The 23,752-nt window shown below is 41.3% G+C and overlaps 1 protein-coding gene across 2 annotated transcripts; it reads right to left on the bottom strand.

Annotated features, from left to right (window-relative positions):
* Window positions 1-165: 165 nt before the first annotated feature.
* SPG21 (SPG21 abhydrolase domain containing, maspardin) lies at window positions 166-21,064 on the bottom strand. 2 transcript variants are annotated; one of them, XM_039358833.1, is made up of 10 exons: window positions 20,908-21,064; window positions 15,141-15,240; window positions 12,967-13,059; window positions 6,937-7,098; window positions 5,607-5,687; window positions 3,654-3,799; window positions 3,065-3,173; window positions 2,622-2,729; window positions 2,243-2,383; window positions 166-877 (listed from the first exon to the last, which is right to left on the bottom strand). In XM_039358833.1, the coding sequence occupies exons 3-10, from the start codon at window positions 13,027-13,029 to the stop codon at window positions 752-754; spliced, it is 936 nt and encodes a 311-aa protein (XP_039214767.1). In that variant the 5' UTR covers window positions 13,030-13,059; window positions 15,141-15,240; window positions 20,908-21,064; the 3' UTR covers window positions 166-751. The 2 variants fall into 2 exon arrangements, with proteins under 2 accessions (XP_039214767.1, XP_039214768.1); XM_039358834.1 differs by having other exon boundaries at window positions 20,805-20,951.
* Between the last annotated feature and the right edge of the window lie 2,688 nt (window positions 21,065-23,752).

The raw sequence follows: 23,752 nt of genomic DNA, 5'->3' as shown, positions 1-23,752 counted from the left end.
AATTTAATCTCCCAGAATTATGAACAGCACAACTGGAAATTCTGAGGATTTGTAAAATTCTAATCTAACTGGAGGGCTCCAGTACCAGACTCCAAACGTTAAAGATGAAGCAAAGCTATTACCTTGCAAATTCCCAAAAGCAGAATAACCGGGGTCCTTCCCGCACCCAGTTAAAATTTTATTCAAAACAAAGTAAGATAGCAAATTAATTTTACAAAAAAAAACCCCTGATTTCAAGTCATTAAGCAGTAACAGTATATAAAGAAACGTAACAGCAACACTGACACTTCCAACAGAGTTTAAAACTAAATATTCAAATTATAAATGAGCTTACAGACATCTGTGATTTGTTCATAGTAACCCCTCTCTGCATGGAGATATAGATTTGTTTATATATATATATTAAAAAGATTTATTCTCGGTAAGAGCACAGTAATGAAGGCTTTGGTACCAAAAGTTTGTCTCTGACAGTTGCATTTGTTTTTTTGTTTTGTTTTTTTAATGAGTCTTCCAAAGTTGCGTCCTTAACTTTTATTATCCAAACTTAGCTTGTGAAAGAGAAACGGGAGCGAGCGTCCATAGCCTAGTTTCATAGAATGAAATCTGCCCAGCTGAGTTTTAAGGACACAGTTCTAACCAGTTCAGTGGGAAGAAGAGAAGGACAACAGAAGGCCAGATGTGATTGGGCAGGACATCTGCCAACAAGGAAAGAGGCCTGACCCTCCAGATGAAAGAACGGCCAATCAGCCAATTACGATGGTTGTTCTTGTTCGTTGCTAGATTGGAGATTGGCTTTCTGGACTTCTAGTTCTTCTGCACTGATCATGGAGGGGTCAATAGCAGCATATCTGGTCCCATGGAATTGAAGCAAGTGTATCTATAGGGCAGATGGAGAGAAGTAGAATGATGATTAGGGGACTGGAGGCTAAAACATATAAGGAACAGCTGCTGGAACTGGGTCTGGCTAGTTTAACGAAGAGAAGAACGAGGGGGGACATGATAGCAGTCTTCCAGTATCTCAGGGGTTGCCACAAAGAAGAGGGAGTCAAGCTATTCTCCAAAGCACCTGAAGGCAGGACAAGAAGCAACGGATGGAAACTGATCAAGGAGAGAAGCAACTTAGAACTAAGGAGAAACTTCTTGACAGTTAGAACAATTAACCAGTGGAACAATCTGCCTCCAGAAGCAGTGAATGCTCCAATACTGGAAGTTTTCAAGAAGAGACTGGACAGCCATTTGTCTGAAATGGTATAGGATTTCCTGCCTAAGCAGGGGGTTGGACTAGATGACCTCCAAGGTCCCTTCCAACTTTACTATTATTATAATTATTATTCATTCCTTTCCCCCCCCCCCTCTAAACCATAAAACATGGACAAAAATGAATCACACTTGTTTGGTGATGGATTCTCATGTGCATCCAGAAATACACTCTAGTATGAATTCCAAAGCATAATTAACATGAGAAAGTGGGAAGAATTGTATACATAGGAGATGAGTAGGAATTAAAACACAAGTAGGAATGAGTAGGAATTAACCCAAGCCATATAATTCAGAAACTCCACTTGGTTCACTGATTTTGGCCCTTTTCTGAAAAAAGTTAGGGCAACATTTTGTGCAAACAAAGCACAAAGACTAGAAGAAGCGGTATGCAAAACGCAGGCCGACTTTCATACAGATGTCTTCGTGTAACATTTGCAAACTGACTGACAAAACAGGACGGAACAGGATCTCTGAATAAAAAAACGAAACAAAACGAAACAAAAATAACCCAACCCACCACAACACACGTATCTGACCGTCTTCTAAATATACTCATTCGGTGACCAACTGAATTCTCCACTGCAGAAGAAGAAGGATGTCCTGTTAACTCCGATTAGGGCCAGGGAGAGGGAGAGAATTTAATTTTGCTAACGTTTGAGTTTTCATTGCTGTGCCTCAGTTTAACAATCCACTTCTAACCAGTTTAGTAATTTAAAAAGGACCATGAACCAAACGAATCTCCTTTAGTTGAAGGACACAGTTTAGTAATGTAAAAAAAGAACTATCAGTTGGAAAAAGATGGGATGATAAAGGAAAACCGTCTCACCATTCCTAGCCATTTTTGGCAGCCTTCATTTCATTCTCTACGTATGTGCGGGAAAGTACGCTAATCTTTTTTTTTACAAACTCCACTAAAAGAATCCTGAGATTGCTGGATGGATGGATGTGTGGATGGATGGATGAATGAATGAGCAGGACTTACTTGGATATAAAGGTTTACTTCGGCACTTCTGCAGAGATAGGGGAAATTGCCTCCTGTTTTAAGATGAGCTCTCCTGGCATTGGGATACAGCTTATACATCTCCTCCTTGGCTTCTGTAGACAGGGCACTCTGATCAAAGACCTAAAAATCAAAACCAGCATCAGCATGAGTCTTGCCATCTCTATAACTGAGCCCAGGATCTTTCACTGAACCAGAAGTTCTCTCTTTCTTCCAGAAGGTCCCATGCTTGGAGGAAAGGGTGCTGGTGCGACCACCATAGACAGGTCCTCCTGGATTGGTGATTTCCCACAAATCAATACCCAGTCAAACCAGTTTCATCTCATGCTTATCAGCTAGGAATATGCCCTAGATTGCTCACGTCCATGATGGTGACAGGAACATCCCGGATCTTATGAGGTTCAACGTAGGAATTCTGGCAATTGAGAGTGAGTCTTGAAGCCAGCTCACTCTGGCCCAAAGTTTCCAACTGTCAGACATTAAGAAAAAAAACAAAAGCCATCAATATGGATGTGAAATCTGGCAACCGAGAAATAGAATACAGAATACCACACTTGGAAGGGATCTTGGAGGTCTTCTAGTCCAAGTATGAAAAACGTCTGTAGGTCAGTCCCGTTGTAACTTCAAACAGTCACTAAATGAACTGTTGAAAGTCGAGGACCATCTATATACCCCCCCACACACACACAACCGAACAGAAAAAGAAAAAAAGGAAGGAAGCTTGAGAACACCCAGTATTTGTTATTTCCTGGACCAACTTCAGAACACCATCAAGCAGCTATTTTGAGCTTTGTGGATCGTTACCCTGTCCACCATGAAATCAATTCCGTCAGCCATTTCAGGATCTACTGGACCGGAAGCAAAATTCCCAAGGACGATTTTCTTCAACATGAAAGCAGGCAACAACCAAAAACTGAAAAGAGAGAGGAATATAAAGGTAGGTTAGGACTTCAAACTCAGGAGGAGCCCTGCACTGCCACGTTAACCATAAAAAGATCGCTCTGCGTTCAGCCTCGCCTGATTCCCCAAAGTTAGTAAGGCGGACCTGTCCATCTTCTAACAGTTCCTATTAAATTATCCTATTCATTAATTGTAGACAAAGGCATCCTACAAAGAAGGTTTGTAGAGTTTGGGCTAGAATTGTCCATTTCAATACATTTGAACGTCACCATTGGACTCAAAACCCCTTGGAAGGAGAGGAACCGCATCTGAACTGTTCCAGCAACATCAGATTTGAGCTTCCACCCATCGTCCATACTTCTGCCAAGAGGCCTCCTTGCCCTCCTTTGGCCTAGTTCCAAACCTCACAGCCATGATGTTTTGACAATCCTCTAACTCTGGGTTTCGTTAAAAAAAGAAGAAGCAAACACTGATTTATTTACTGCCGTCTCACCTATTTGCTGTCCATGTCTGATTGAAAATTGAGGTATCGCTGAAAGAGTTGCACAGAATCAAAGACTGGACCCGGGGAGACTTGTGGGTGTACTCGGCAAATTTCTGAGCAAGGAACCCTCCCAATGAAGCACCAAAAAGGTGAACCTAATATTAAAACGATAAAAGAAGAATACCCTTGATATTTCTCTTTTTATCAAATGCGTTTTACCGTTCCAAGCATTTGGAAATTGGATCAGTTGCCACCTCCTGGCGGACCAAGAGGCAAGCAAACAATATTTAGAGCAGGGGCCTCCCACCGTGGCAACTTTAAAGACTTGTGAACGTCAACTCCCAGAATTCCCCAGCCAGCCAGGCTTGTTGGGGAATTCTGGGAGTTGACGTCCACAAGTCTTGAAAGTTGCCGAGATGGGAGATTCCTGATTTACAGCAACTTCATTAATCAGATTAAAGGTTCAGACAATGAACTTTCCAATTTTATCTCTCACTTTCATGCTATAATCTCTGCCATCTCATGTTGGTTTCCCTCCATCCGTAAAAATGTCATTTTTTATTGTGGGCACAATGGCACACATCAAAAATGAAATTCTGTTACCTGCTCTCAAAAGAAAGTATGTATCTACCCATACAGATACAGAACCCACATATATACATATCGAACAACAAACAGGCGTGAACACCAGGAAAAGTTAAAAACTATAAAAGTTATAATTGAGTAAAATACCAAGCTTTCGTTGGCTACTGCCAACATCGTCAGGGTTCGTTTAGGTCAATGGGAGAACTTATTTATAGATGACAAAGCCATTTGTGCCCGACTCATGGATCTCATCATGGGTCCTGCTCTGGTCATGATCCCCGTGTTATTAACTAATTTGCCCTTGCTTTCCTTACTTGCGCATATATTGCTACTCACTTCCCTCTCCTCCTCCTGTGTCCGTAAACTAGGAGTATACTCCATCTTGCTCCGAACAGACACACATTCCAAATCCCTGGGTTGTTTCATCCTCCCACACCCTTTCCTGGGGTGCTCCATCACAGCGGGCCTTTTACCACTTCCGCCTCTTTCATGTCCGTCATTCTCATTATTATCCCTCTTACCATGGGGCTCCGTACTGAATGCCCTGCCCTGGCTTACACTATCCAACTTGACGAGATCCATGAGTCGGGCGCAAATGGCTTTGTCATCTATAAATAAGTTCTCCCATTGACCTAAACGAACCCTGACGATGTTGGCAGTAGCCAATGAAAGCTTGGTATTTTACTCAATTAAAACTTTTACAGTTTTTAACATTTCCTGGCGTTCACGCCTGTTTGTTGTTCGACTTGAATATTCCCAGGAATCATTCTTTTATTTTTAGTATTGTTTTTGATACACATATATACTGTGTGTATATACATATATACACATAGACAGACAGACAGACAGATAGATAACCTTTATTGTCATTTTTTACTGTGGGCACAATGGCACATATTAAAAATGAAGTTTAGTTGCTTGCTCTCAAAGTGTACACATACATAACACACATTTAAAACATACTATATACAACCTATCTATAGACCTACACCCTTACATATAAGTAACATATAAATATTAATCACTGTTCATCTTGAATACATAACGGAAGGAGGAACCTTGAGAGTTCACAAGGTTAATACTGTTAATACTCTGGTTTCAGGTCTGTTCCAAGAAAGTCAGAACAAGTATTCCAAAGAAGTTCCATCTTTTTTTCAAATGACTTTTCTTCACGACTGCTAATATTTTTATGGCTTTGGATCCTATTGTTCTTAATACTCTGCTTGATTTTGTATATCACCTAGCAAAGGGGCAGCTTAGAAATCCAATAAGGAAACCAATGCCTCGATACGGATGAAGGAGATTCTCTCTCGGTTGATCCAATGAACATGAATAAACTCTAGGCTTTTTACCTAACATTTTATTGTAATCACTAACTTTATCCAGTTGTAGATGATCTAATAGCTTCCGGAATCCATCGCAGAATTCAAAGATCTCCCAATAAACTGGATACTGTAACTAAAACGTTAAAAAAAGAAAAACAGAGGAAAAGATTTAATTGCAAAGGAGATTTAATTGCAATTTTCAGCTGACAAACTTGGGAGCAGAGGCACATGTGCATCTTAACTGGGGAAATCCCATTTTGAACAAAACCACAGCACTCAGCTGGAGCCTGTGATTCACGGCTGGCCAACTTACAGAAGTTAGCCGACTGTTGACAGTTCTGGTTCTGGTTTTAGTTTTTTTTATTGATCTATCTTATCCTAAACCATCTCAGATTCTTAAAATGGGTAATTCCCGATAATTGCAAAATAAAATTTAAAAAAAGTGAGGAAATGCTGTAAACTTCAATTTCACAAAGACACTGGATATTGTTTGGGTGCCCTCCAAAGTCTAAATATAAATTCAAGCTTTGTAGTCTGAGTCTAGACAATGTCTATTATAAAATTTATTGAGGTGGCAGAACTGTCCTACCGAGGAGAGTAACTTAAAATGCAAGCCCTCACTCATTGATACAGATATACAGGGGGTGTCACTCATTGAGGCTAGGGGGCAGCCCCAGAATCAACATTTCAAACTCAGATCAGCTCCAGGGTTCAGGCTATGCCCAGGCCTGGCCAATAAGGAAGGCACCAGGAACGTAATAAAACCTTACTGGTACTCTCTTGGAACATGGGCTCATAGGATACCAACTCTGACTGGAGCAAGCCAACAAAAATTCAAAATGGCAGCCACTGATTCAGTTACCAGAGGCTGCTGGATTACAAGAATGAGGAGTTACGGTCTGGCTGATTTGGTGTATAGGTAGTCCTTGACTTATATGAACACAGCTGAGCTCAAAATTTATGTTGCTAAGTGAAACGTTTGTTAAGGGAGTTTCAACCCATTTCACGCCCTTTCTTGCCACAACTGTTAATTTAGTGAATTTGCTACCGTTGTTAATTTGGTAGCATGTTTTTTTAAACAAATCTGGCTTCCCCCGTGGATTTTGCTTGTCAGTTTAGGTCGCAAAAAGGGGTCACTTGACCCCAGGGACATGGCAACTGTCATAAATAGGAACCAATTGCCAAGCATCTGGATTTCGATCACGTGATTACGGGGATGCTGCAACGGTTCTAAGTGTGGGAAACGGTCATCAGTCCCTTTTTTCAGCACCGTTGTAACTTGGAAGGTCACTAAATGAACTGTTGTAAGTCGAGGACTGACTGTACCCCTGTCTTGAAGTCAAGTTCAAGAAACAAAAGCAGGATGGCATGAAGACACTCACGGCAATGACTCTGTAACCCCATCCAGACAGGGCTAGAATCTGCTGAAAGAAGACGTCGGCGGTCCCGCTGACAGGTGGGAGAAATATGAGGGGGCACCGGATATTCCTGGGTCCTGCGTCGTACAGCGACCAAATCTTACTGTCGTCATCATCTACGATGATCTGAAAAAGAGGCATCAGAGAAGACAAAGTGGTGATTCCTCAGCGGTCACAACTCTTGACAGGTACAACTGAAGGCTGTCAGCGCAGCGTTCGAAGCACTAAAAAGTTCGTTTCGTGCTGCCTGTGTACAAGAATCTGATCTATAATAAATACTCAAGTCAAATTGGCACTAGATAAGGGCTAGCGGAATTCACGGGAGGCTAGACTCAGGTCTGTCGTGAGAACTTTTAAGACCACACCTGGAAGACTGCATCCAGTTTTGGTCGCCACCTTACGAAAAAGAGGTTGAGGCTTTGGAAAGGGTGCAAAGAAGAGCAACTAAGATCACTAACATTTGCTGAGTGCCTTGGGAAGAGGCTGGGCTGTCCTTCCCAGCTGCTACGGCCAAGCATATGGAGTGGCAGTCGAATAAAACCTGGAGGCCCAAGGCTGAGAAAAATAGTATCAGGTGTTTCTCGTCTTACAACAGTTCTTTTACCGACCGCTCAAAGTTACAACAGCACTGGAAAATGTGGCTTATGGCCATTTTCCACACTAACGACTGTTGCAGCATCCCCATGGTCATGGGATCAAAATTCAGACGCTTGGCAACTGGCATGGACTTACGACGGTTGCAGTGTCCCGGGGTCATGTGATCCCTTTTCGCGACCGTCTGACAAGCAAAGTCAATGGGGAAGCCAGATTCACTTAACAACCATATTAGTAACTAAACAACTGCACTGATTCATTTCACAACTGTGGCAAGAAAGGCTGTAAAGTGGGGGGGAGACTCACTTAACAACTGTCTCACTTAACAACAGAAATTTTGAGCTCAATTATGGTCGTTAGTTAGGGACTACCTGCACTCCTATATGACAGGAACGAAAGAGGCTCCATTCAATTCCCATCGGCAATGTTATATTTTGCAAGGGGTAAAAGAACCTTAATTGAATTCCTCTCACTTGCTCCCAGAGGAAATTAGGCAAAACAGAATCCTGTTTGCTTCTGTTATCACCCTCTGGATGAATCTAAAACCCTCCTGTTTTAAAGTTAAATTATTTGGGGAAGGGGCCGGATAGAGACAAAAAAAAAACACTTGTTACTTCTGCCTAACCTGGAGGAAAACAGCGAAGTGGTGAAATACAAATCAACTGCTTTTGTGTCTGACACCCCACTCAGGTTGCACACACTTGCCAATCCTAAGAGCAATCCATTCTAGACCATAATCTCATTACCTCATAACCTTTTGTCATGCAAGGCAGGAAAAAAACTGAATTATTATGACTTGCGGTGTGCTTTTCACATGGGTTTGCAATAGTGTTTTAAGGATCTGTTTACCTCATGGCATCCGGCCACAGTGACTTATCAAGTTTCCTTTATCCTGCATCGGTTTTTCAAACCCAAGTATTCTGTTTTTCTAAAACGGCTGTACAATTCGACAACAACAACAACAAAAAAACCCTTACGTGACCAATTGGAGCTACGTTTCCGCCTACTGTTTGAGATGGGTGATCATCACATGAATATCAAAAGCGTTCCACTTTGAAAGAGAAGATATTAAGAAACAAGCAGGCTTCAAATAGTAATCCACTTTTTTTTTTTCAGCTGCCCAATTGCTGTTGTCACTGGAAAATCATAAGTCTAAAGGCCCAAGCAGGTTTCTCTTCAGGGCGGATTAAAAACGGCTGACTTCCCTTTCATCCAACGAGGAAGTCACAAGCCCAGTGCACGCTTATTCTCAACCTCAAACCATTTCAGAAGAAAAACAAGCAGAAAGTTAAATTTTCGGTCCTCAGTAGCCACACGAGAGCAATTCTACAAACACGTCTCACTCATAAAAATTCAAAAACACCTATTGGCAACTGAGCTGGAGCAATATTGCAGCCCATTTTACATTTTTCATATTTTGGTATTTTTAGTCCGGTGATGTTTCTGAAGATTAAAACAAAACAAAAAATCAATTAAGGTAATCAAGGAATCCGGGTCATAAATATGAGTCAGATGCCAAGCATCCGAGTTTTGAACATGTGACCATGGGGATGCTGTCGTTAAGTGTGAAAAACGGTCATAAATGATTTTTTCAGTGCTGTTGTAACTTTGTATGGTCACTAAGCGAACTGTTGCAAATCGAGGACTACCTGTAAGTAAATAAAAAAGGGGGTGTATAAAATTTAGCTAGGGCTATTTAAACAAAAAGGGGAAATGAAAAGCTTCAAGAGGACTTTCAAAATGATCGATATAATTTATTCGGGCTAACTTCAAACCATACAGAATAGCAGAATAACAGAGTTGGAAGGAACCTTGGAGGTCTTCTAGTCCAACCCCCTGTTCAAGCAGGAGAACCTATACCCATTTAAGATAAGTGGCTGCCCAGTCTCTTCTTAAAAGCCTCCAGTGATGGAGAACCCACAACTTCTGAAGGCAAGCCGTTCCACTGGTTAATTCTCACTGTCAGGAAATTTCTCCTAAGTTCTAGGTTGCTTCTCTCTTTGTTCAGTTACCATCCACTGCTTCTTGTCCTGCCTTCAGGAAAATAGGTTGACCCCCCCCCTTCTTTGTGGCAGCTCCTCAAACCTTGGGATACTGCTATCATGTCTTCCCTGGCCCTTCTTTTCATTAAACTAGACACGAATGCCCAATTCCTTCAACCGTTCTTCATATGTTTTAGCCTCCAGGCCCTTAATCATCTTTGTTGCTTTTCTCTGGAACAAAGTGAAGTTCTTTACAAAAGTGAGGCAAGGATAAAATAATATAGCAGCAGCTACCAAGAAAGATGTGGTAGCAAATAACAAACCAAACGTGTTTTTGTCATGCAAAGACAAGTATTTGTTGAACCGGCTGAACTAAATCAGACCTTGCTCCATAGTTAGCTTACTGCTAAATTCCAGATCCCAGTTTGCTCATCTCTAAAATTACAGGTGTTAGCTGAGAACAAACAAAGGAGGGTCCAACTAGAGACAGATCATATGAAAATCATGTGGCCCACATTTGCCCTTTACTTTAGATCTGTTTTCCGAAATACCATCAGCTGAGAAATATAAAGAGAACTGCGACTATTTCTCAGACAGGATATACAAATAAGTGTCAAAGATTCTGGAAACAAGCGAACAAAAAATTGCAGATGTTCAGACTTCAGGCTGAATGAGCACAGAAAACTTAAGATCTCTTTGGTGCAATATGCTGAAGTCTCATTGTCATCAATGTTTTTATTATTACATCAAAGTATTAGCTGTTAGCTGTTGTTTCTTTTAAAAATGTATTTATATTTATTGAAGATAACGATTTCTTCCCCAAAAAACGCAAACAAGATTACGCCAAGGTACAAGGGGCTATTTTTTACCTGAAAGTACTTTTTTTTTTTTTAATGAAAAAGATTCCTTCATATTTTCTTTGAACCTGGCCATACAGACTAATGAGATTTTCCTCTGTAATCTTCCTTTTACATGGGGATTATCTTAAAATCAGGGACACCTTTCTTTTGAACAAATAAAACAACTCTTAATAATAATAATAAACATGTTTTGGTTGTGTGGAGACATTTCCATAAATATACATCAATGAGATGCTGCAACAGTTGCTGGAAAAATTAAGCAGTTTTTACAGACACCCTGACCCCAAATATCTTCACGGGAGTTTAAAAAAAAAAACCAAAAAAAACCCCCAAAACCCAATGGCAACTAGCATCCTTAATACTCCTAGTATCCAGGAGTTTAGCATGTGTAGATATGCTAGAATTCCCGTTCCTGGAATTCCCAGCCAACCTGTGCCTTTGCTGAGCATTTTGAGAGCTGCACATATCTCAAGGATATCAAGCTCAGGACGGTTATTACAATCTTCTGAGAGTTGTAAAGATAATCCTTGCCACTTACACAACATAACAACAGACTAAATATCTGTTATAAATCCCGACAAAAAGGTGGCCCAGAAACAATGAGAAGATTCTCTTCCTGCTTTTCCTTCGTCTTCGGATGCCTTGGGTGACATTCAGAAAACAGACTGCTTCACAGATCCTTGGGGATGGAGAACAGCACTGGATAGAGCATGTGAAAAATCACATGGTGGGAGAAACGGCTGCCCAGTTCAGACTTAAACTTTCTCTCCCAGGAAAAGCTGATCAGGCCCACGTGGCAAGTGCCTGTGGTTTCAAGCTGGAAAAGAATTTGTGCTTATCGGTGGGCCTAGAAAGCACCACTCTCAACAAAAGAGCGGATCTCATTTTGAAATGCAGTGGTACCTCGGTACTCATACTTAATAGGTTCCAAGAAGTGCGACAAGTACCAAATATGATGGGTACCCAATTTTTCTCATAAAGATAATTTAGTGAGTCATATTGCTCCTGGGGAGGAAAGCTATGGCAAATCTAGACAGCATACTAAAAAAGCAGAGACATCACCCTGCCAACAAAAGTACGTATAGTCAAGGCCATGGTTTTCCCAGTTGAGGCCTTTGAACTATGGTGCTGGAGAAGACTCCTGCGAGTCCCCTGGACTGCAAGGCGATCCAACCAGTCAGTCCTAGAGGAGATCAACCCCGACTGCTCTTTAGAAGGCCAGATCCTGAAGTTGAAACTCAAGGACTTTGGCCACCTAATGAGAAGGAAGGACTCACTGGAGAAGAGCCTGATGCTGGGAAAGATTGAGGGCAATAGAAGGGGACAACAGAGAATGAGGTGGCTGGATGGAGTCACTGAAGCAGTAGGCGTGAGCTTAAATGGACTCCAGAAGATGGTAGAGGACAGGAAGGCCTGGAGGAACCTTGTCCATGGGGTAGGGATGGGTCGGACACGACTTCGCAACTAACAACAACAATGGCAGTCAACAGCAACATGTTCTAGTTTGCGTGTTGAGTACCAAACAAATGACCGCAATGCGTTGAGGATCGAATCTGATAAGTTTCAAAGCAGCTGAATACCAAGGTACCACTGTACAATACATCAGCAGGAGGTATGCTCTGGGCCCCATCCATGAGAAAGTGCCATCTGGCAGGTCATAAGAAGATGGCTTTTTCTGCCATGGCATCTACCCACCCTTTGGCATATCATCCCTCATAGACAACACTAAAATAAGAAACATCCTTTTTCTTTCTTTTCCATCAAAAGCCTCCAGTCCCCTTCTGTTCCAGCCAAGCACAATTTCAAAGTCAACACAATGAAACCCCAGCTGAGTCACTGTAGGGCAGTAATCTGGCTAGAGAGAGAGACATCCTATTCACTAGAATGAACTATTTGACCCGCTTTTTTTTAAATAAAAAACTATGAAGCAGTTGGCTACATGCTTTTAAATGGCTCTGATCTTTCAGTTAATTGCACTGTTGCGATTCAGGTTGAAGAACAACTGAATCAGGAGGAAGTTAGGGATATTATAAGGGAACAAAGGCTTTTTGTGAAACCCTGAATAGCAACAACTGCTATGCAGTTTGTTCCTCTTTCCTGTGTGGTCCTTTACATGGGACATGTTCAAGCACGCTTCTCTGAAGTGTGAGCTCTAAAACACGACAAATATTTATCCATGTGCTGATAGTAGATTGCAGAAGGCTCTGAAGTTTCTATCATTACTTTTTAGTTTTACCTAGGAAAAAAAAATACTTAAAATGTTACACAAAACCTCTAAGTGGCACGTTTCTCTCCAAAGCCAGCCATTAAGAGATGGTTAGCGGTTGTGAATTTCTAGAAGGCACTCAACAAAAAATAAGGCTGGAAGAGAAATGCATCCCTCAAGCCTCACAGCAGATTGCAGAAGATCAACACAAATAACCATTCTTGTCTGTCTGAAATATAATCATAATTCTGACACTGTAAGCGTATCTCATCTACGTTTACAGTGCTTGCAATGTATAAAACAATGCTCCTGAACTAAATTGCAGCAGAGAGGGAAAATAATCTGCACCCACCTTTTTGAGGGGAACAGTACTTCTGAACCAGCTATAGTCTGGAGAGATTTTAATCTCTCCCATGACGGTGACAAATTCCAAGGTAAGGGAAACCTGAAATACACAGAGAAAACATTTCAGATGAAAAAGTCAGCATTGGAGAAGATAGAGAGAAGCAAAAGACTCCTCCAGGATAAATCTTTTTAATCCTAATTCTATTATCCTTGCTTCCCAAAATGTTTTCCTTTAAAAGCAGTGAGAAAAGTTTAGAAGAGATACAGGCAGAGACTAAATAGGGAAGTTTAAAGTGGAAAGCATTCTGATCTATTCTTTAACCCAGGGGTTCCCAATCAGGGGTGCTCATACCCCCTGGGGGTACAAGACGATATTCCAGAGGGGTGCAAAAACTTGGGTTTTCAAAATTATAGCGCATATGCATAATTTGTTGCCGTTATTTTGAACTTTTGCAAGGGGTGCGAGAATATATCGGAAGCATTCTGGGGGTGCGGGATATAGAAAAGTTTGGGAGCTGCTGCTTTAACCCAAGAACATAGAATTAAAAATCAAAAGAGTTTGGGAGCAACTTTTACCGGCTAACAAATTTTATTAAAGGGCGTAAACTTTCACGACGAAAACTCTTGTCTTTTGACCAAATTTGTTAGTCGAGAAAGGTGTGACCACGTTCCTGATTTTTTTTCCCCAACCCTTCTGGCTACGGAATTCTGGGAATTGAATCCTGGGAGTTCAAAGTGATCAAGTCTGGGAAACGGTTCCATAGACTAACACAACTCTCCTTCCATAGCGGAAGTTAAAAGACCACCTATTTTTTTTTCCTTCTAGTTGTAAAATAAAAATGAGGCAGGCATGCCTAACAGAAACTGAAATGCTGAAGCCCATGATTACATGCCAACTCTGACTCACACAGCTGCAAGCAGGATGGCAGGATGCAAACTTTAAGAAAAACAATCAACATTTCAGATGAGCTACAGCGTTAACAGGAGTTGCACCTCTTATGGATTTCCCCAAGGTTACAGCTGCGTGAGGCATGGAGTATGCAGCACCCACTTTCAGGAGACTTTCAAGAATGGACTGGATAACCTTTTGCCCAGGATGACATAAGGTCTCCTGCCTTGAGCAAGGGGTTGGACTAGAAGACTCCAAGGTACCTTCCAGCCCTATTAGTCTATGATTATATATTCAGAAATGATCATAGAATATAGAATCATAGACTGGAAAGGACCCCAGAGGTCTTATTCCAGTATTTGGAGGGGCTGCCACAAAGAAGAGGGGGTCAACTTATTTTCCAAAGCACCAGAAGACAAGAAACAATAGATGGAAACTAATCAAGGAGAGAAGCAACCTGGAATTAAGGAGAAACTTCCTGAGAGTGAGAACAATTAACCAGTGGAATGGCTTCCTTGCAGAAGTTATGGGTGCTCCATCACTGGAGGCTTTTAAGAAGAGACTGGACAACCATGCAATTGTATAAGGTTTCGTATTTGAACAATGGGTTGGACTAGAAAACCTCCAAGATCCCTTCCATCTCAATACTGATGGATTGATTTGCTTTTTGAATGCTCAAGGGGGTTCCATCCTGGTCAAGTGGTTATCTAGTCTACTTCTGAAAAACTTCCAATGATAAGAGTACCCACAACTCTGCGGGGGGAAACTGTTCCATTGATTAATTGTTCTCCTTGTCAGGAAATTGCTCCGTAGTTCTATGTTTGATTTAGAGATCAAACGCTGCACTGCTGAAGCTTAGGAGCCTGCAATGAAAAAAAATTCAGTCAAGCTGACTTACACCTTAGATGTCTCCGGGGCTTGCTCTCTAGGCCCTGCAAATGTTAGCTGGCTCTCAACCTCCACAGAGGGAAAGAATAGCTTGAACAAATCCATCTGATCCAACGCAGATTTATTTTTATTTTCTTTTTAAACATTTTTACAGCTTGGGTATTTTTCATGGCTTTTAGACTCCCCCCCCCAATTCTTCCTTGCCCTTCCCCCACTCCTTAAGTAGCTTGAAAGGAAGGTGTATTTCATTGCGACTCACTCCCAAGTTCCGTTAATCAGCTAGAGAATGTGAATTAAAACACATTTTTGTACATTCTGCTCATTCGCATAAAGGATTTGCACAAGCTATTTAAACACAAGAGCTTAAGGGGGACCTTAATTCTGCCAGGACGAAATCAACCAACCTTGAATGTCTCTGAATTATAACTGAGACAGACGTGCAGGGTAAAATCTGAAAGTCAGAGATGGAAGGAAATGCCTTAGACAGCGGAAACAGTCACCAATCTGCAAAAGACAGTAAAACAAATTCCAACAAACCACGGTTATCTGCAGCATAATTGTGGTCAAGAACAAGCTTAACTATTTGTTTTCTCCAGCAGTATGTCATGAATTCACAGATTTATGAATCCGGAGGCGTATCTTGCATGCTGAGACATTGGTGGATACGAGAAACGGCAGTGACCATGTTTGCATCACACCCTAAACCACGATGTAGTTTTCCTGCAATTTTCACTTGAGTTGTGGGCATTTTCACCGAGTTGTGGGTGTGTATATATATATATATATATATATATATATATATATATATATATATATATATTCCTCTATGTTTTCCCTGTTACATTTTGTCCCCTTCTATAATATTCTCGCTACTGTAGCTTTTAAGGAAAAAGGCTTCCTTTCATTTCCCCTCATTTTATTTGCACCCATCCCAAGTTTGAGGAAAGAACCTATTTACAGACCACAACTGAGCCCAACATTTCTGCCGCAACTGCTACAGTTGTTAAATGGATCGCTGCAGTTCTTAAGTTAGTAACACGGTTGTTTAAGTGGAACTGGCTTCCCCATGGACTTTTCTTGTCGGAAGATCGCGAAAGGAGATCACGTGACTCCGGGATGCTGAAACCGTCATAACTATGAATCAGTTACCAAGCGTCTGAATGTTGATCACGTGTCCACGTGGGGATGCTACAACGGTTGTAAGTGGGGAAAATGGTCATAAATTGCTTTTTCAGTGCCATTGCAGCTTCATATGATCTCTAAATAAAACTGTTGTAAGTCAAGGGCTATCTATATTTTCTTCCTTCTCGTTCCTCAAGTGTTGAATTTCCGTTCCTGTTCTTCCACCGTTACCCCAATGTCTGCCCAGGTGAATCTTTTTCCTACCACTGCAGAAATTAAATTTCCCAGATGGAACTCAACTAAAATTGACGGTTACCTGATCAGAAATATATCTGTTTACAATTCTTCCTATCTACAACAAAAGTATTTTTATATCAAACAGAAGGCATGTGACCTTGTTCTGGACTGCTGCTTATAGCTCAACCTTCTGAGCACTGAAGACGGTTCCCTTTGTTCTTCCTGTTTCCTGTTTCCTTTTGTATTTTTACTGACCATGAAAAGAAAATTTATAAAAAGAAGACAAGAAGGGTAAAGAAAAAGTTTTTAAAAAAAGTAAAATGCAGATGAATGAACAAGGGGATTTAGATCTGGGGATTATCATTTTCTAGTATAATATAGCTTTAAGTAAATGAATGTATCCTATTGGTTAACAGTCCAAAAAGTCATTATTAATCTCTAAATCAGTGTTTTTCAAACTTGGCCCCTTTAAGATGTGTGGACTTCAACTCCCAGAATTCGCCACCCAGACTTCTGGAAGTTGAAATCCACACACCTTAAAGTGGTCAAGTTTGAAAATCACTGCTGTAACATAAGAATGAATATTGAGAACTATGACTAACATAGTACAAATCACGGGTAAAATTATAGTCGTTAATAAAACTAATCCATATTAGTGAAAATTTCTGACAGACTGAAAAATTAAAATATACACTCATAAGAGTGCATAAGAAATGCACATTTTGGATGGAGTAACAAATCTTGTACTATAGAAATTGATTCTAGTTTGAACTGAATTCTTAGCTAGATTTGTTTTCAAGATATGAAGTCACTCCACACATTGAAGCCATTCCCACATTTAGCCATGCTTCTGCTAGAGATCAAGCAACCTTGTCAGTAAAAAAGCAGATAATACAGTACCGTATTGTTGTAGCAACACACAAAGCTAATTCTATACACTTTGAAAGAGATCAATGATTTATCAAAGGTTCCTCTATCATTTCTATGATCTTCTCCCTTTGAACTGTCTTACTGACTTTGAGCTTACTTATGTTCAAAAAAGTATTAAAAGCTTGTATCACAATGCTGGGTGCAGAAAGGTGCACCAAGAACTAGAAAAAGCCTGCCAATGTTAGCCTTCTAACAATTCCAGAATTTAAAATAAGGCATCATTGCCTTTTGTCCTGACTGCAACTGCTGCTAGTTTCCTTAACAACTGATAGGCAAACCTAACCACTGGGATTTGCAAATTATTTTTATTGTTTACTAGTATTGTGTGAATCCAAACATGGTGGCTTTTTCAATAATTCATGAGTTAGTACAAGATGTACATGCTAGACCATTTGGGAAAACAAGCTTGTAATCTTATTGAACCATTAAAGAATCTTCAGATAGCACTGAAAAGCAGTGTATTAAATTAGAACTGAGAATACCGTAAGGAAATCTACTTGAAATATTCAGTACAGTTAATGATTGGGCTTTTCCTTTGATCTTCAAGCTTTGGCCATAAAACTTCCATGATTATCCAAGCATGGAAAAGTGTAGTCAGCTGTCCCATCTGGCAGTAAATTAGATAAGCATAACATTTATGAATTAAAGGACTATCTCCAGTTTGCAGCAATGAGTTCCCTCCATTCCCTCTCTTGCTACAGTTTGCTTAAAACCCTAAAACTGCTACAAATTTAAAAGACAGTTTGAATTCATTTACCTACATATTCTATATTAAAAAGTATTCGGTAGTCGAGACACATTTCAAATATTTTCAATCCACAAAGAATGTCGTAGACCACTAACATAGGCATTGTAGCTTTTGCACTGATGGACTAAACTCCTTAAAAGATGCACAATGTGCTATGCTGAGTGAAGGTACACACGCACACACAAAGCAGAGAGATAGTAAACAGCAAAAGCAGAGAGGAATGAAATACACAAAATGATGTACAGCAATTCATGTGTTTACTTAGAAAATCTCTACTTAGAAGCACGCCACATTGCTTATTTCATAAACTCCTTTCCACAAGACTGTCCCTTAAAGCAGTTTACAATAAAAATTAAAATGCAACCATCAACAAACAGTGTTGTAAAATAACTCATTCAATAGATGACAGGGATAGAACAAAGAAAGCAAAGCAGAACTATTTGTTTGCGTAGACAGGGAAGGCCTGGATAGAAGAGAAAAATTCAGCAGGTGTATTAGGATGTTATATGAATATTTGCAAAAAGAGGATTAGTGGTATTCAATACAGCATAGAGAAAGTTATCTAGGCAGCAACCACAGTTATCCCTATGTGGCTCTTGACACACCCAAGAAGCCCCTCACCAATAGCCTGCATGAAGATGGTTGATCTTAATTTATCCTGACCCCATCAAAGATCAGAAAAGTCAAGATGGAAGCTATGAATGCATCCCAAAGATCCTTTTCCACAATGCTTTTTTGCTTTTCTTTGAAGACATTTCGCTTCTCATCCAAGAAGCTTCTTCAGCTCTATGAATGCATCCCACATAAAAAAGAAGCAAAGTTTTAATTGTGTAGCCAAAGGTCCATCATAAGCAAAACTTTGAATATGGCCCAGTAGTTACCTGAGCGAAAGTGCAGCAGATACACAATACCTTAACAGTCTTATTCCACGCCAGACAAAATTTGAGACCCACATGAAGCACATGAGAATAATCTCAGTGTGAGGCTACTACAATGTATTTACCCTATCCAAGAAGTATAATTGTTGGCATACCATTTGAAAGGGAAAATTAGGACCTCTGGCTAGAAAGTGCCTTAGGCCTCCAGTGATAACTGGAAGATTCTCTTACAACTTTCCCTTTTCTGAAATACAAGCACATGGAAACAAAGAGACTTCGCAGGAATCATTTTCCTGATTCAATCTCCATTTTAAAGCAAGATTTGATCTTTTATTCACAACTGCCCAAGATTTATTTAATTGGTCAACACAACCCGATTCCTACAGACATTTTCAGGATAACCAGAAATGAGTTTAAACATGCATTGTACCAAAACATGCATTATACCATTCAAACTATCTTGTACTACATATCCAGCAGGCTGAAACCCAAAACCCAGTTATTACACCATAAGGTCTTGTGGACACAGTCCTCTGCTCCAAAACAACTGACATATCTAAAGTCTTAGAACTAGGATTAATGACAGAAGAAGCGACGAAAAAAAGAGTTGAGATTAAGTCCCAGGCGTGGTGAAGAAACAGATGTGGTCCTGTGATATTGTACAGTTGGTCTTTGACTTACAACAGTTTGTAAGTCAAAGTAACCATTTAAAGTTACAATGGCACTGAAAATTAGTGATTTATGACTGTTTTTGACACTTATGACCACTGCAACATTCCCATGATCACGCGATCAAAATTCAGGCACTTGGCAACTGACTCATATTTATGACGGCTGCAATATCCTTAGGGGTCCTGTGACCCCCTTTTGCGACCTCCAGACAAGCAAAGTCCATGGGGAAGCCAGATTCGCTTAACAACCGTGTTACTAAATTAACAACTGCAGTGATTCACTTAACAACGGTGGCAAGAAAAGTCATAAAATGCAGCAAAACACACTTAACAAAAGTTTCACTAAGCAATGGAAATTTTGGGCTCAATTGTGATTGTTGAAGATGTGCTATTATTCTTCTCTATCATTCTATTTTACACACCCTCCCCAAAAGAAATCCTAGTAGTATATATATATAAGAGAAGACTTTAAACAAACCGTAATGAAACTAACAGCTCTTAAAAAACAGTAAACTGTATTTATCACTTGGAATGATGGACTTGGAAATAAACCTTTATGGCCCCTAAACCCAAACTCTGCTCTATGCAGGACTCCAAGCAAAAAATTCTTTAACTGAGCTCTTTGCAATCTCTGCCTGAACACCTGCAGAAAAGGGATACTCTTTATTATTTGTTTATGGAGGTTATTCAATTTGTAACACCACCCAACTCCCAGTAAAACAACAACACGAGAACCATAAAATACAAAACAACAACAGCCCTTCTCTTGAGTTTCCACCCTCCCAACAGCTCTGGTGTGAGGAAGGCTTTCGCAACATCCAACGGAAATGGCATTCCTTTATCCTGAATCCGGGGTGCTCTTTGCAGCAGGCCTGCTCAGTAATCATGGCCTACATGAAATATTCACCAGATCAATACAGCCTTAATTGAGACTGAAGCCCCATTTTGCTTGGCAAATTAGCTTTTCTGTTAAAGTGGATTGTGTTGGGTTGATGTGGGAAGGAAACAAAAGCAGAAATAAAATGCTGAAAAAGGGGACGTAAGTAAACAAAGTTAGACACTCATCTTCCTGCTCCCTCCTCGCCTTCCAGCCCTTTCCTCCTTTGAGGGCAGACCCCCTTCCACTCCCCTCTCCTCCCATCCAGGGTCTCCCCTCCAATTACACAATTGCCCAACTTTCACGCCAGCAGCCCTGGCAGAGATTTTAGCTGACCGAGGAGACGTCCACTTTCCCCTTGTTAGAGCAATTCCTGTGATCTTTACAACAGTCCTGCAAGGTAGACCAGGCTGGGAGCAGGTGGCTCAGCATGTCTTCCTAACGAGGCTGCGGGAAGTTCTCAACCCCATTCCCAACATTCCTTCTTCCCCGGGTCAGGTGCCCCCCACCCCACCCCGCGCCCACTCGTTTAACTGCCCCACTTCACACAGGAAGCCTGGGGGGACAATAGGACATCCCACCCCACCCTCAGCCCTTTCTTTTACCCCGAGCCCCATGTATCTTTTAGGGTCCGGCCACGGTCCGCTACGAGCAGCGCCGAAGCCTTTCCTCAATGCGGGAAAGGAACATGCAAAGCCCCGTGCTCACCGGGCGTGCGTCAGCCCTGCGGACGCCAGGGAGGACTACGGTAGCCCCCCTCCAGCCATCAAAATGGTACCTTCCTCCCTCCGCTCGGCGAGCCCTAAAGCAGCCCGACGCTAAACAGCCCCGCCTCCCCAGTGGGCGGGGAGCCCGGCGCCACGCCGATCTCTGACGTCACGCCGAAAAGGGGACGGCCTTCCAAGTGGAAGCGGATGAGCTGAGCGAGCTCGGGGACCATCGAGGCGGAAGAAGGGAAAGGTACGCGAGAGCACGTGACGGAGCGGAGATGTGCGCAGGCGCGTATCTGTCCCTTTAACGCGGAAGTACGATATTTCCCACCGCCTAGGGATAGATTTGTCTGTTGCCTCCTTCCTACGAGGAGGTCTTACATTTCTTATTCGTTTTGCACAATCCTGCTTGTATTATCTATTGTCTGTTAAGTTCGGTATCCCATCCAGAGGTTTATAGCTCTCAAACATTGAAATAGGCCCCTCAATCGATGTTGAACTACAACTCCCAGAATCCCCAGGAAGCATGGGATTGTGGGAATTAGCTGCAGTCTTTTGCATCCGAAGATCACTAGATTGGGAATGGCCACTGCTAAGAACCAAGGTCCTCGTCATCAGTAAACAACCCGTTAATTTACCACCAATAAATTCAGAAGGAATACCACTAGAAAAAGTTGAAAGGATCACGCACCTCGGTTCCAATATACAGGAAAGCTGGGACATGACCACTGAAGTAAAGACAAGGATAGAGAAAGCTCGAACAGCGGTCACGACATAAGCCTAAGACTGAAAATCAGGCTTGTCAGATGCTATATTTTTTCTATCCTGCTCTATGGAGTAGAGAGTTGGTCTCTGACAGACAGCCACCTGGGTTGACAAGATCAGAAATGAGGAGGTGATAAGCCGCCTGGGAAAGCCAAAGGAAATCATCAAAACAATTAAAAAACAAAAATTAGAATATTTTGGACATGTGATGTGACATGGCATACTCCATTTAATCCTCCAGGGAAAGATTGAAGGCAAACGAGGTCCAGGCAGAAGAAGAACGTCGTGGCTTCAAAATCTAAGGGACTGGTTTGGACAAAACTCAGCAGCACTTTTTCGGGCGGCTGCTGATAAAAACAGGATCACCAACATGATCGCCAACATCCGATAATGGATATAGCACTAGAAGAAGAAAGAATTTCAGCCCAGTGCTGAAGGGTGTATATTTGCTGACATTAGGACTGAACAAGGAGGCTTTAAGGATTTGCTTAGAGATAAGAGATAAGGAAGAAGGGATCGCTTGTTGTATTTTAAGAGATGGTATTAAGTTACTAAAATTGTTTATACTTCTTGTGATGACAGTGGGATGTCGCTTCTTTATGCATTTCTCTCTTTTTACTTTTTCTTTTCTATTTTTTTATCTACATTCTATTTTTTTTAATCCTTTTTTTAGTTTGCATTAATTTGTACTGTAGTAAATGGTAACCTTTAATAAAATTACTTATAAAAAATACAGGTGTGCTTGTTAAGCTACTTGTTTCAAAACTGCTCTCGTACCAAAGAAACCTGTTGGTTTTACTGCTGGAATTTTACAGAATGTACCATGCTGAAATTCACTGGATTGAAATTTGTTCTTCCAATATATTTCATTGTTTTCCCCCCCTGAAACCTGGACGTTGCCTGCCACCCAGAGGTGAAGGTTAGTATTTATTGACAGAGATATAAACTGCTTTTTATATATGTCAGAAATAAATTAATTCTATCCTATTTGAATTCCACTTAGGAATAAAGGAGAACAATCTCCATTATACTTAAAATAGTGATGCAGATGTCATTCTACAGGACCCTTTCTCCTGTAGGAGAAAAGGCAATAACCTAAGGTAAATTCAGTCATTTTAAGTAGAAATTATCAGATGAGTCAGTTGCTAAAAGAAAGATTCGAGTGTCTGACTGAAATTCTAAAGAGCTTCTAACTGTCAGCACAATCAACAAGAGATCAATAGACCAAGGTTTAGTATATTGGCAATTCCGACTGGAAGCCTCAAACAAACATCAAATAGCTATTATTACAATAATGCAAGAACATACATTCTCTTTACAATTATGAAGGGATTGATATCAAATGTGAACAATATTAATTACAACATGCATTGAAGATCCCATGTTGGAGAAGGAGAATTGTTGCAGAATATAGCCTGGATTACACAATTTAACAAAGCTAAAATAGTTTGGTCACTTGGTGGTTTAACGCTTTGTGGGGAAGAAGCCACAAACTTTGCATATTGTTTGAACCAGACCATCCCCTACTTTTTGAAATACAACCATTGGCCATTCCCAAATCCTGCATCTGGCCTTTAATCATCATTTGGGATCGGAAGCTCAGCTGGCTTGAACCTGGTGACTAAATGGATAAAGTCCCAAAGATGCTTTTTCAGGAAGCCAAATGGACTTTCTTGTTTCTCTTTGAAGACATCTCGCTCCCCATCCAAGAGGCTTCTTCAGCTCTGAATGGATGGTGGGGAATGGAAGGGCCACTAGGGCAGGGCTCTTCAAACTTGGCCCTTTGATGACGTAGACTTCCAGAATTCTTCAGCCAGGTAGGCAGGCTGGCATGCTGGCTGAGGAATTCTGGGAGTTGAAGTCCACATGTCATAAAGGCCAAGTTCGAAGAACCCTGCACTAGCAAATCGCAGCCACCCGCTTCCTATTTCCACTCTGTCTTCCCGTCTTCTCCTCTCGCGAGATTTCCTTTCCCCCCCCCGCGCGCGCGCGAGCCGAAAGGCCGCTCCCAGCAGGCGGCGCGCGCTCCCCTCCGCTCGGTCGCTCGGAAAGGCGCGCGCGGTGCCTGCCGGGAGGCG

The sequence above is a fragment of the Crotalus tigris genome, unplaced genomic scaffold, assembly GCF_016545835.1.
Source record: "Crotalus tigris isolate CLP2741 ecotype Arizona unplaced genomic scaffold, ASM1654583v1 scf7180000019068.10715455, whole genome shotgun sequence".
In the NCBI taxonomy this organism is placed as follows: domain Eukaryota; kingdom Metazoa; phylum Chordata; class Lepidosauria; order Squamata; family Viperidae; genus Crotalus; species Crotalus tigris.
The sequence above is the reverse complement of the archived record's forward strand: the minus strand, read 5'-3'. Positions and strand labels throughout refer to the sequence as shown.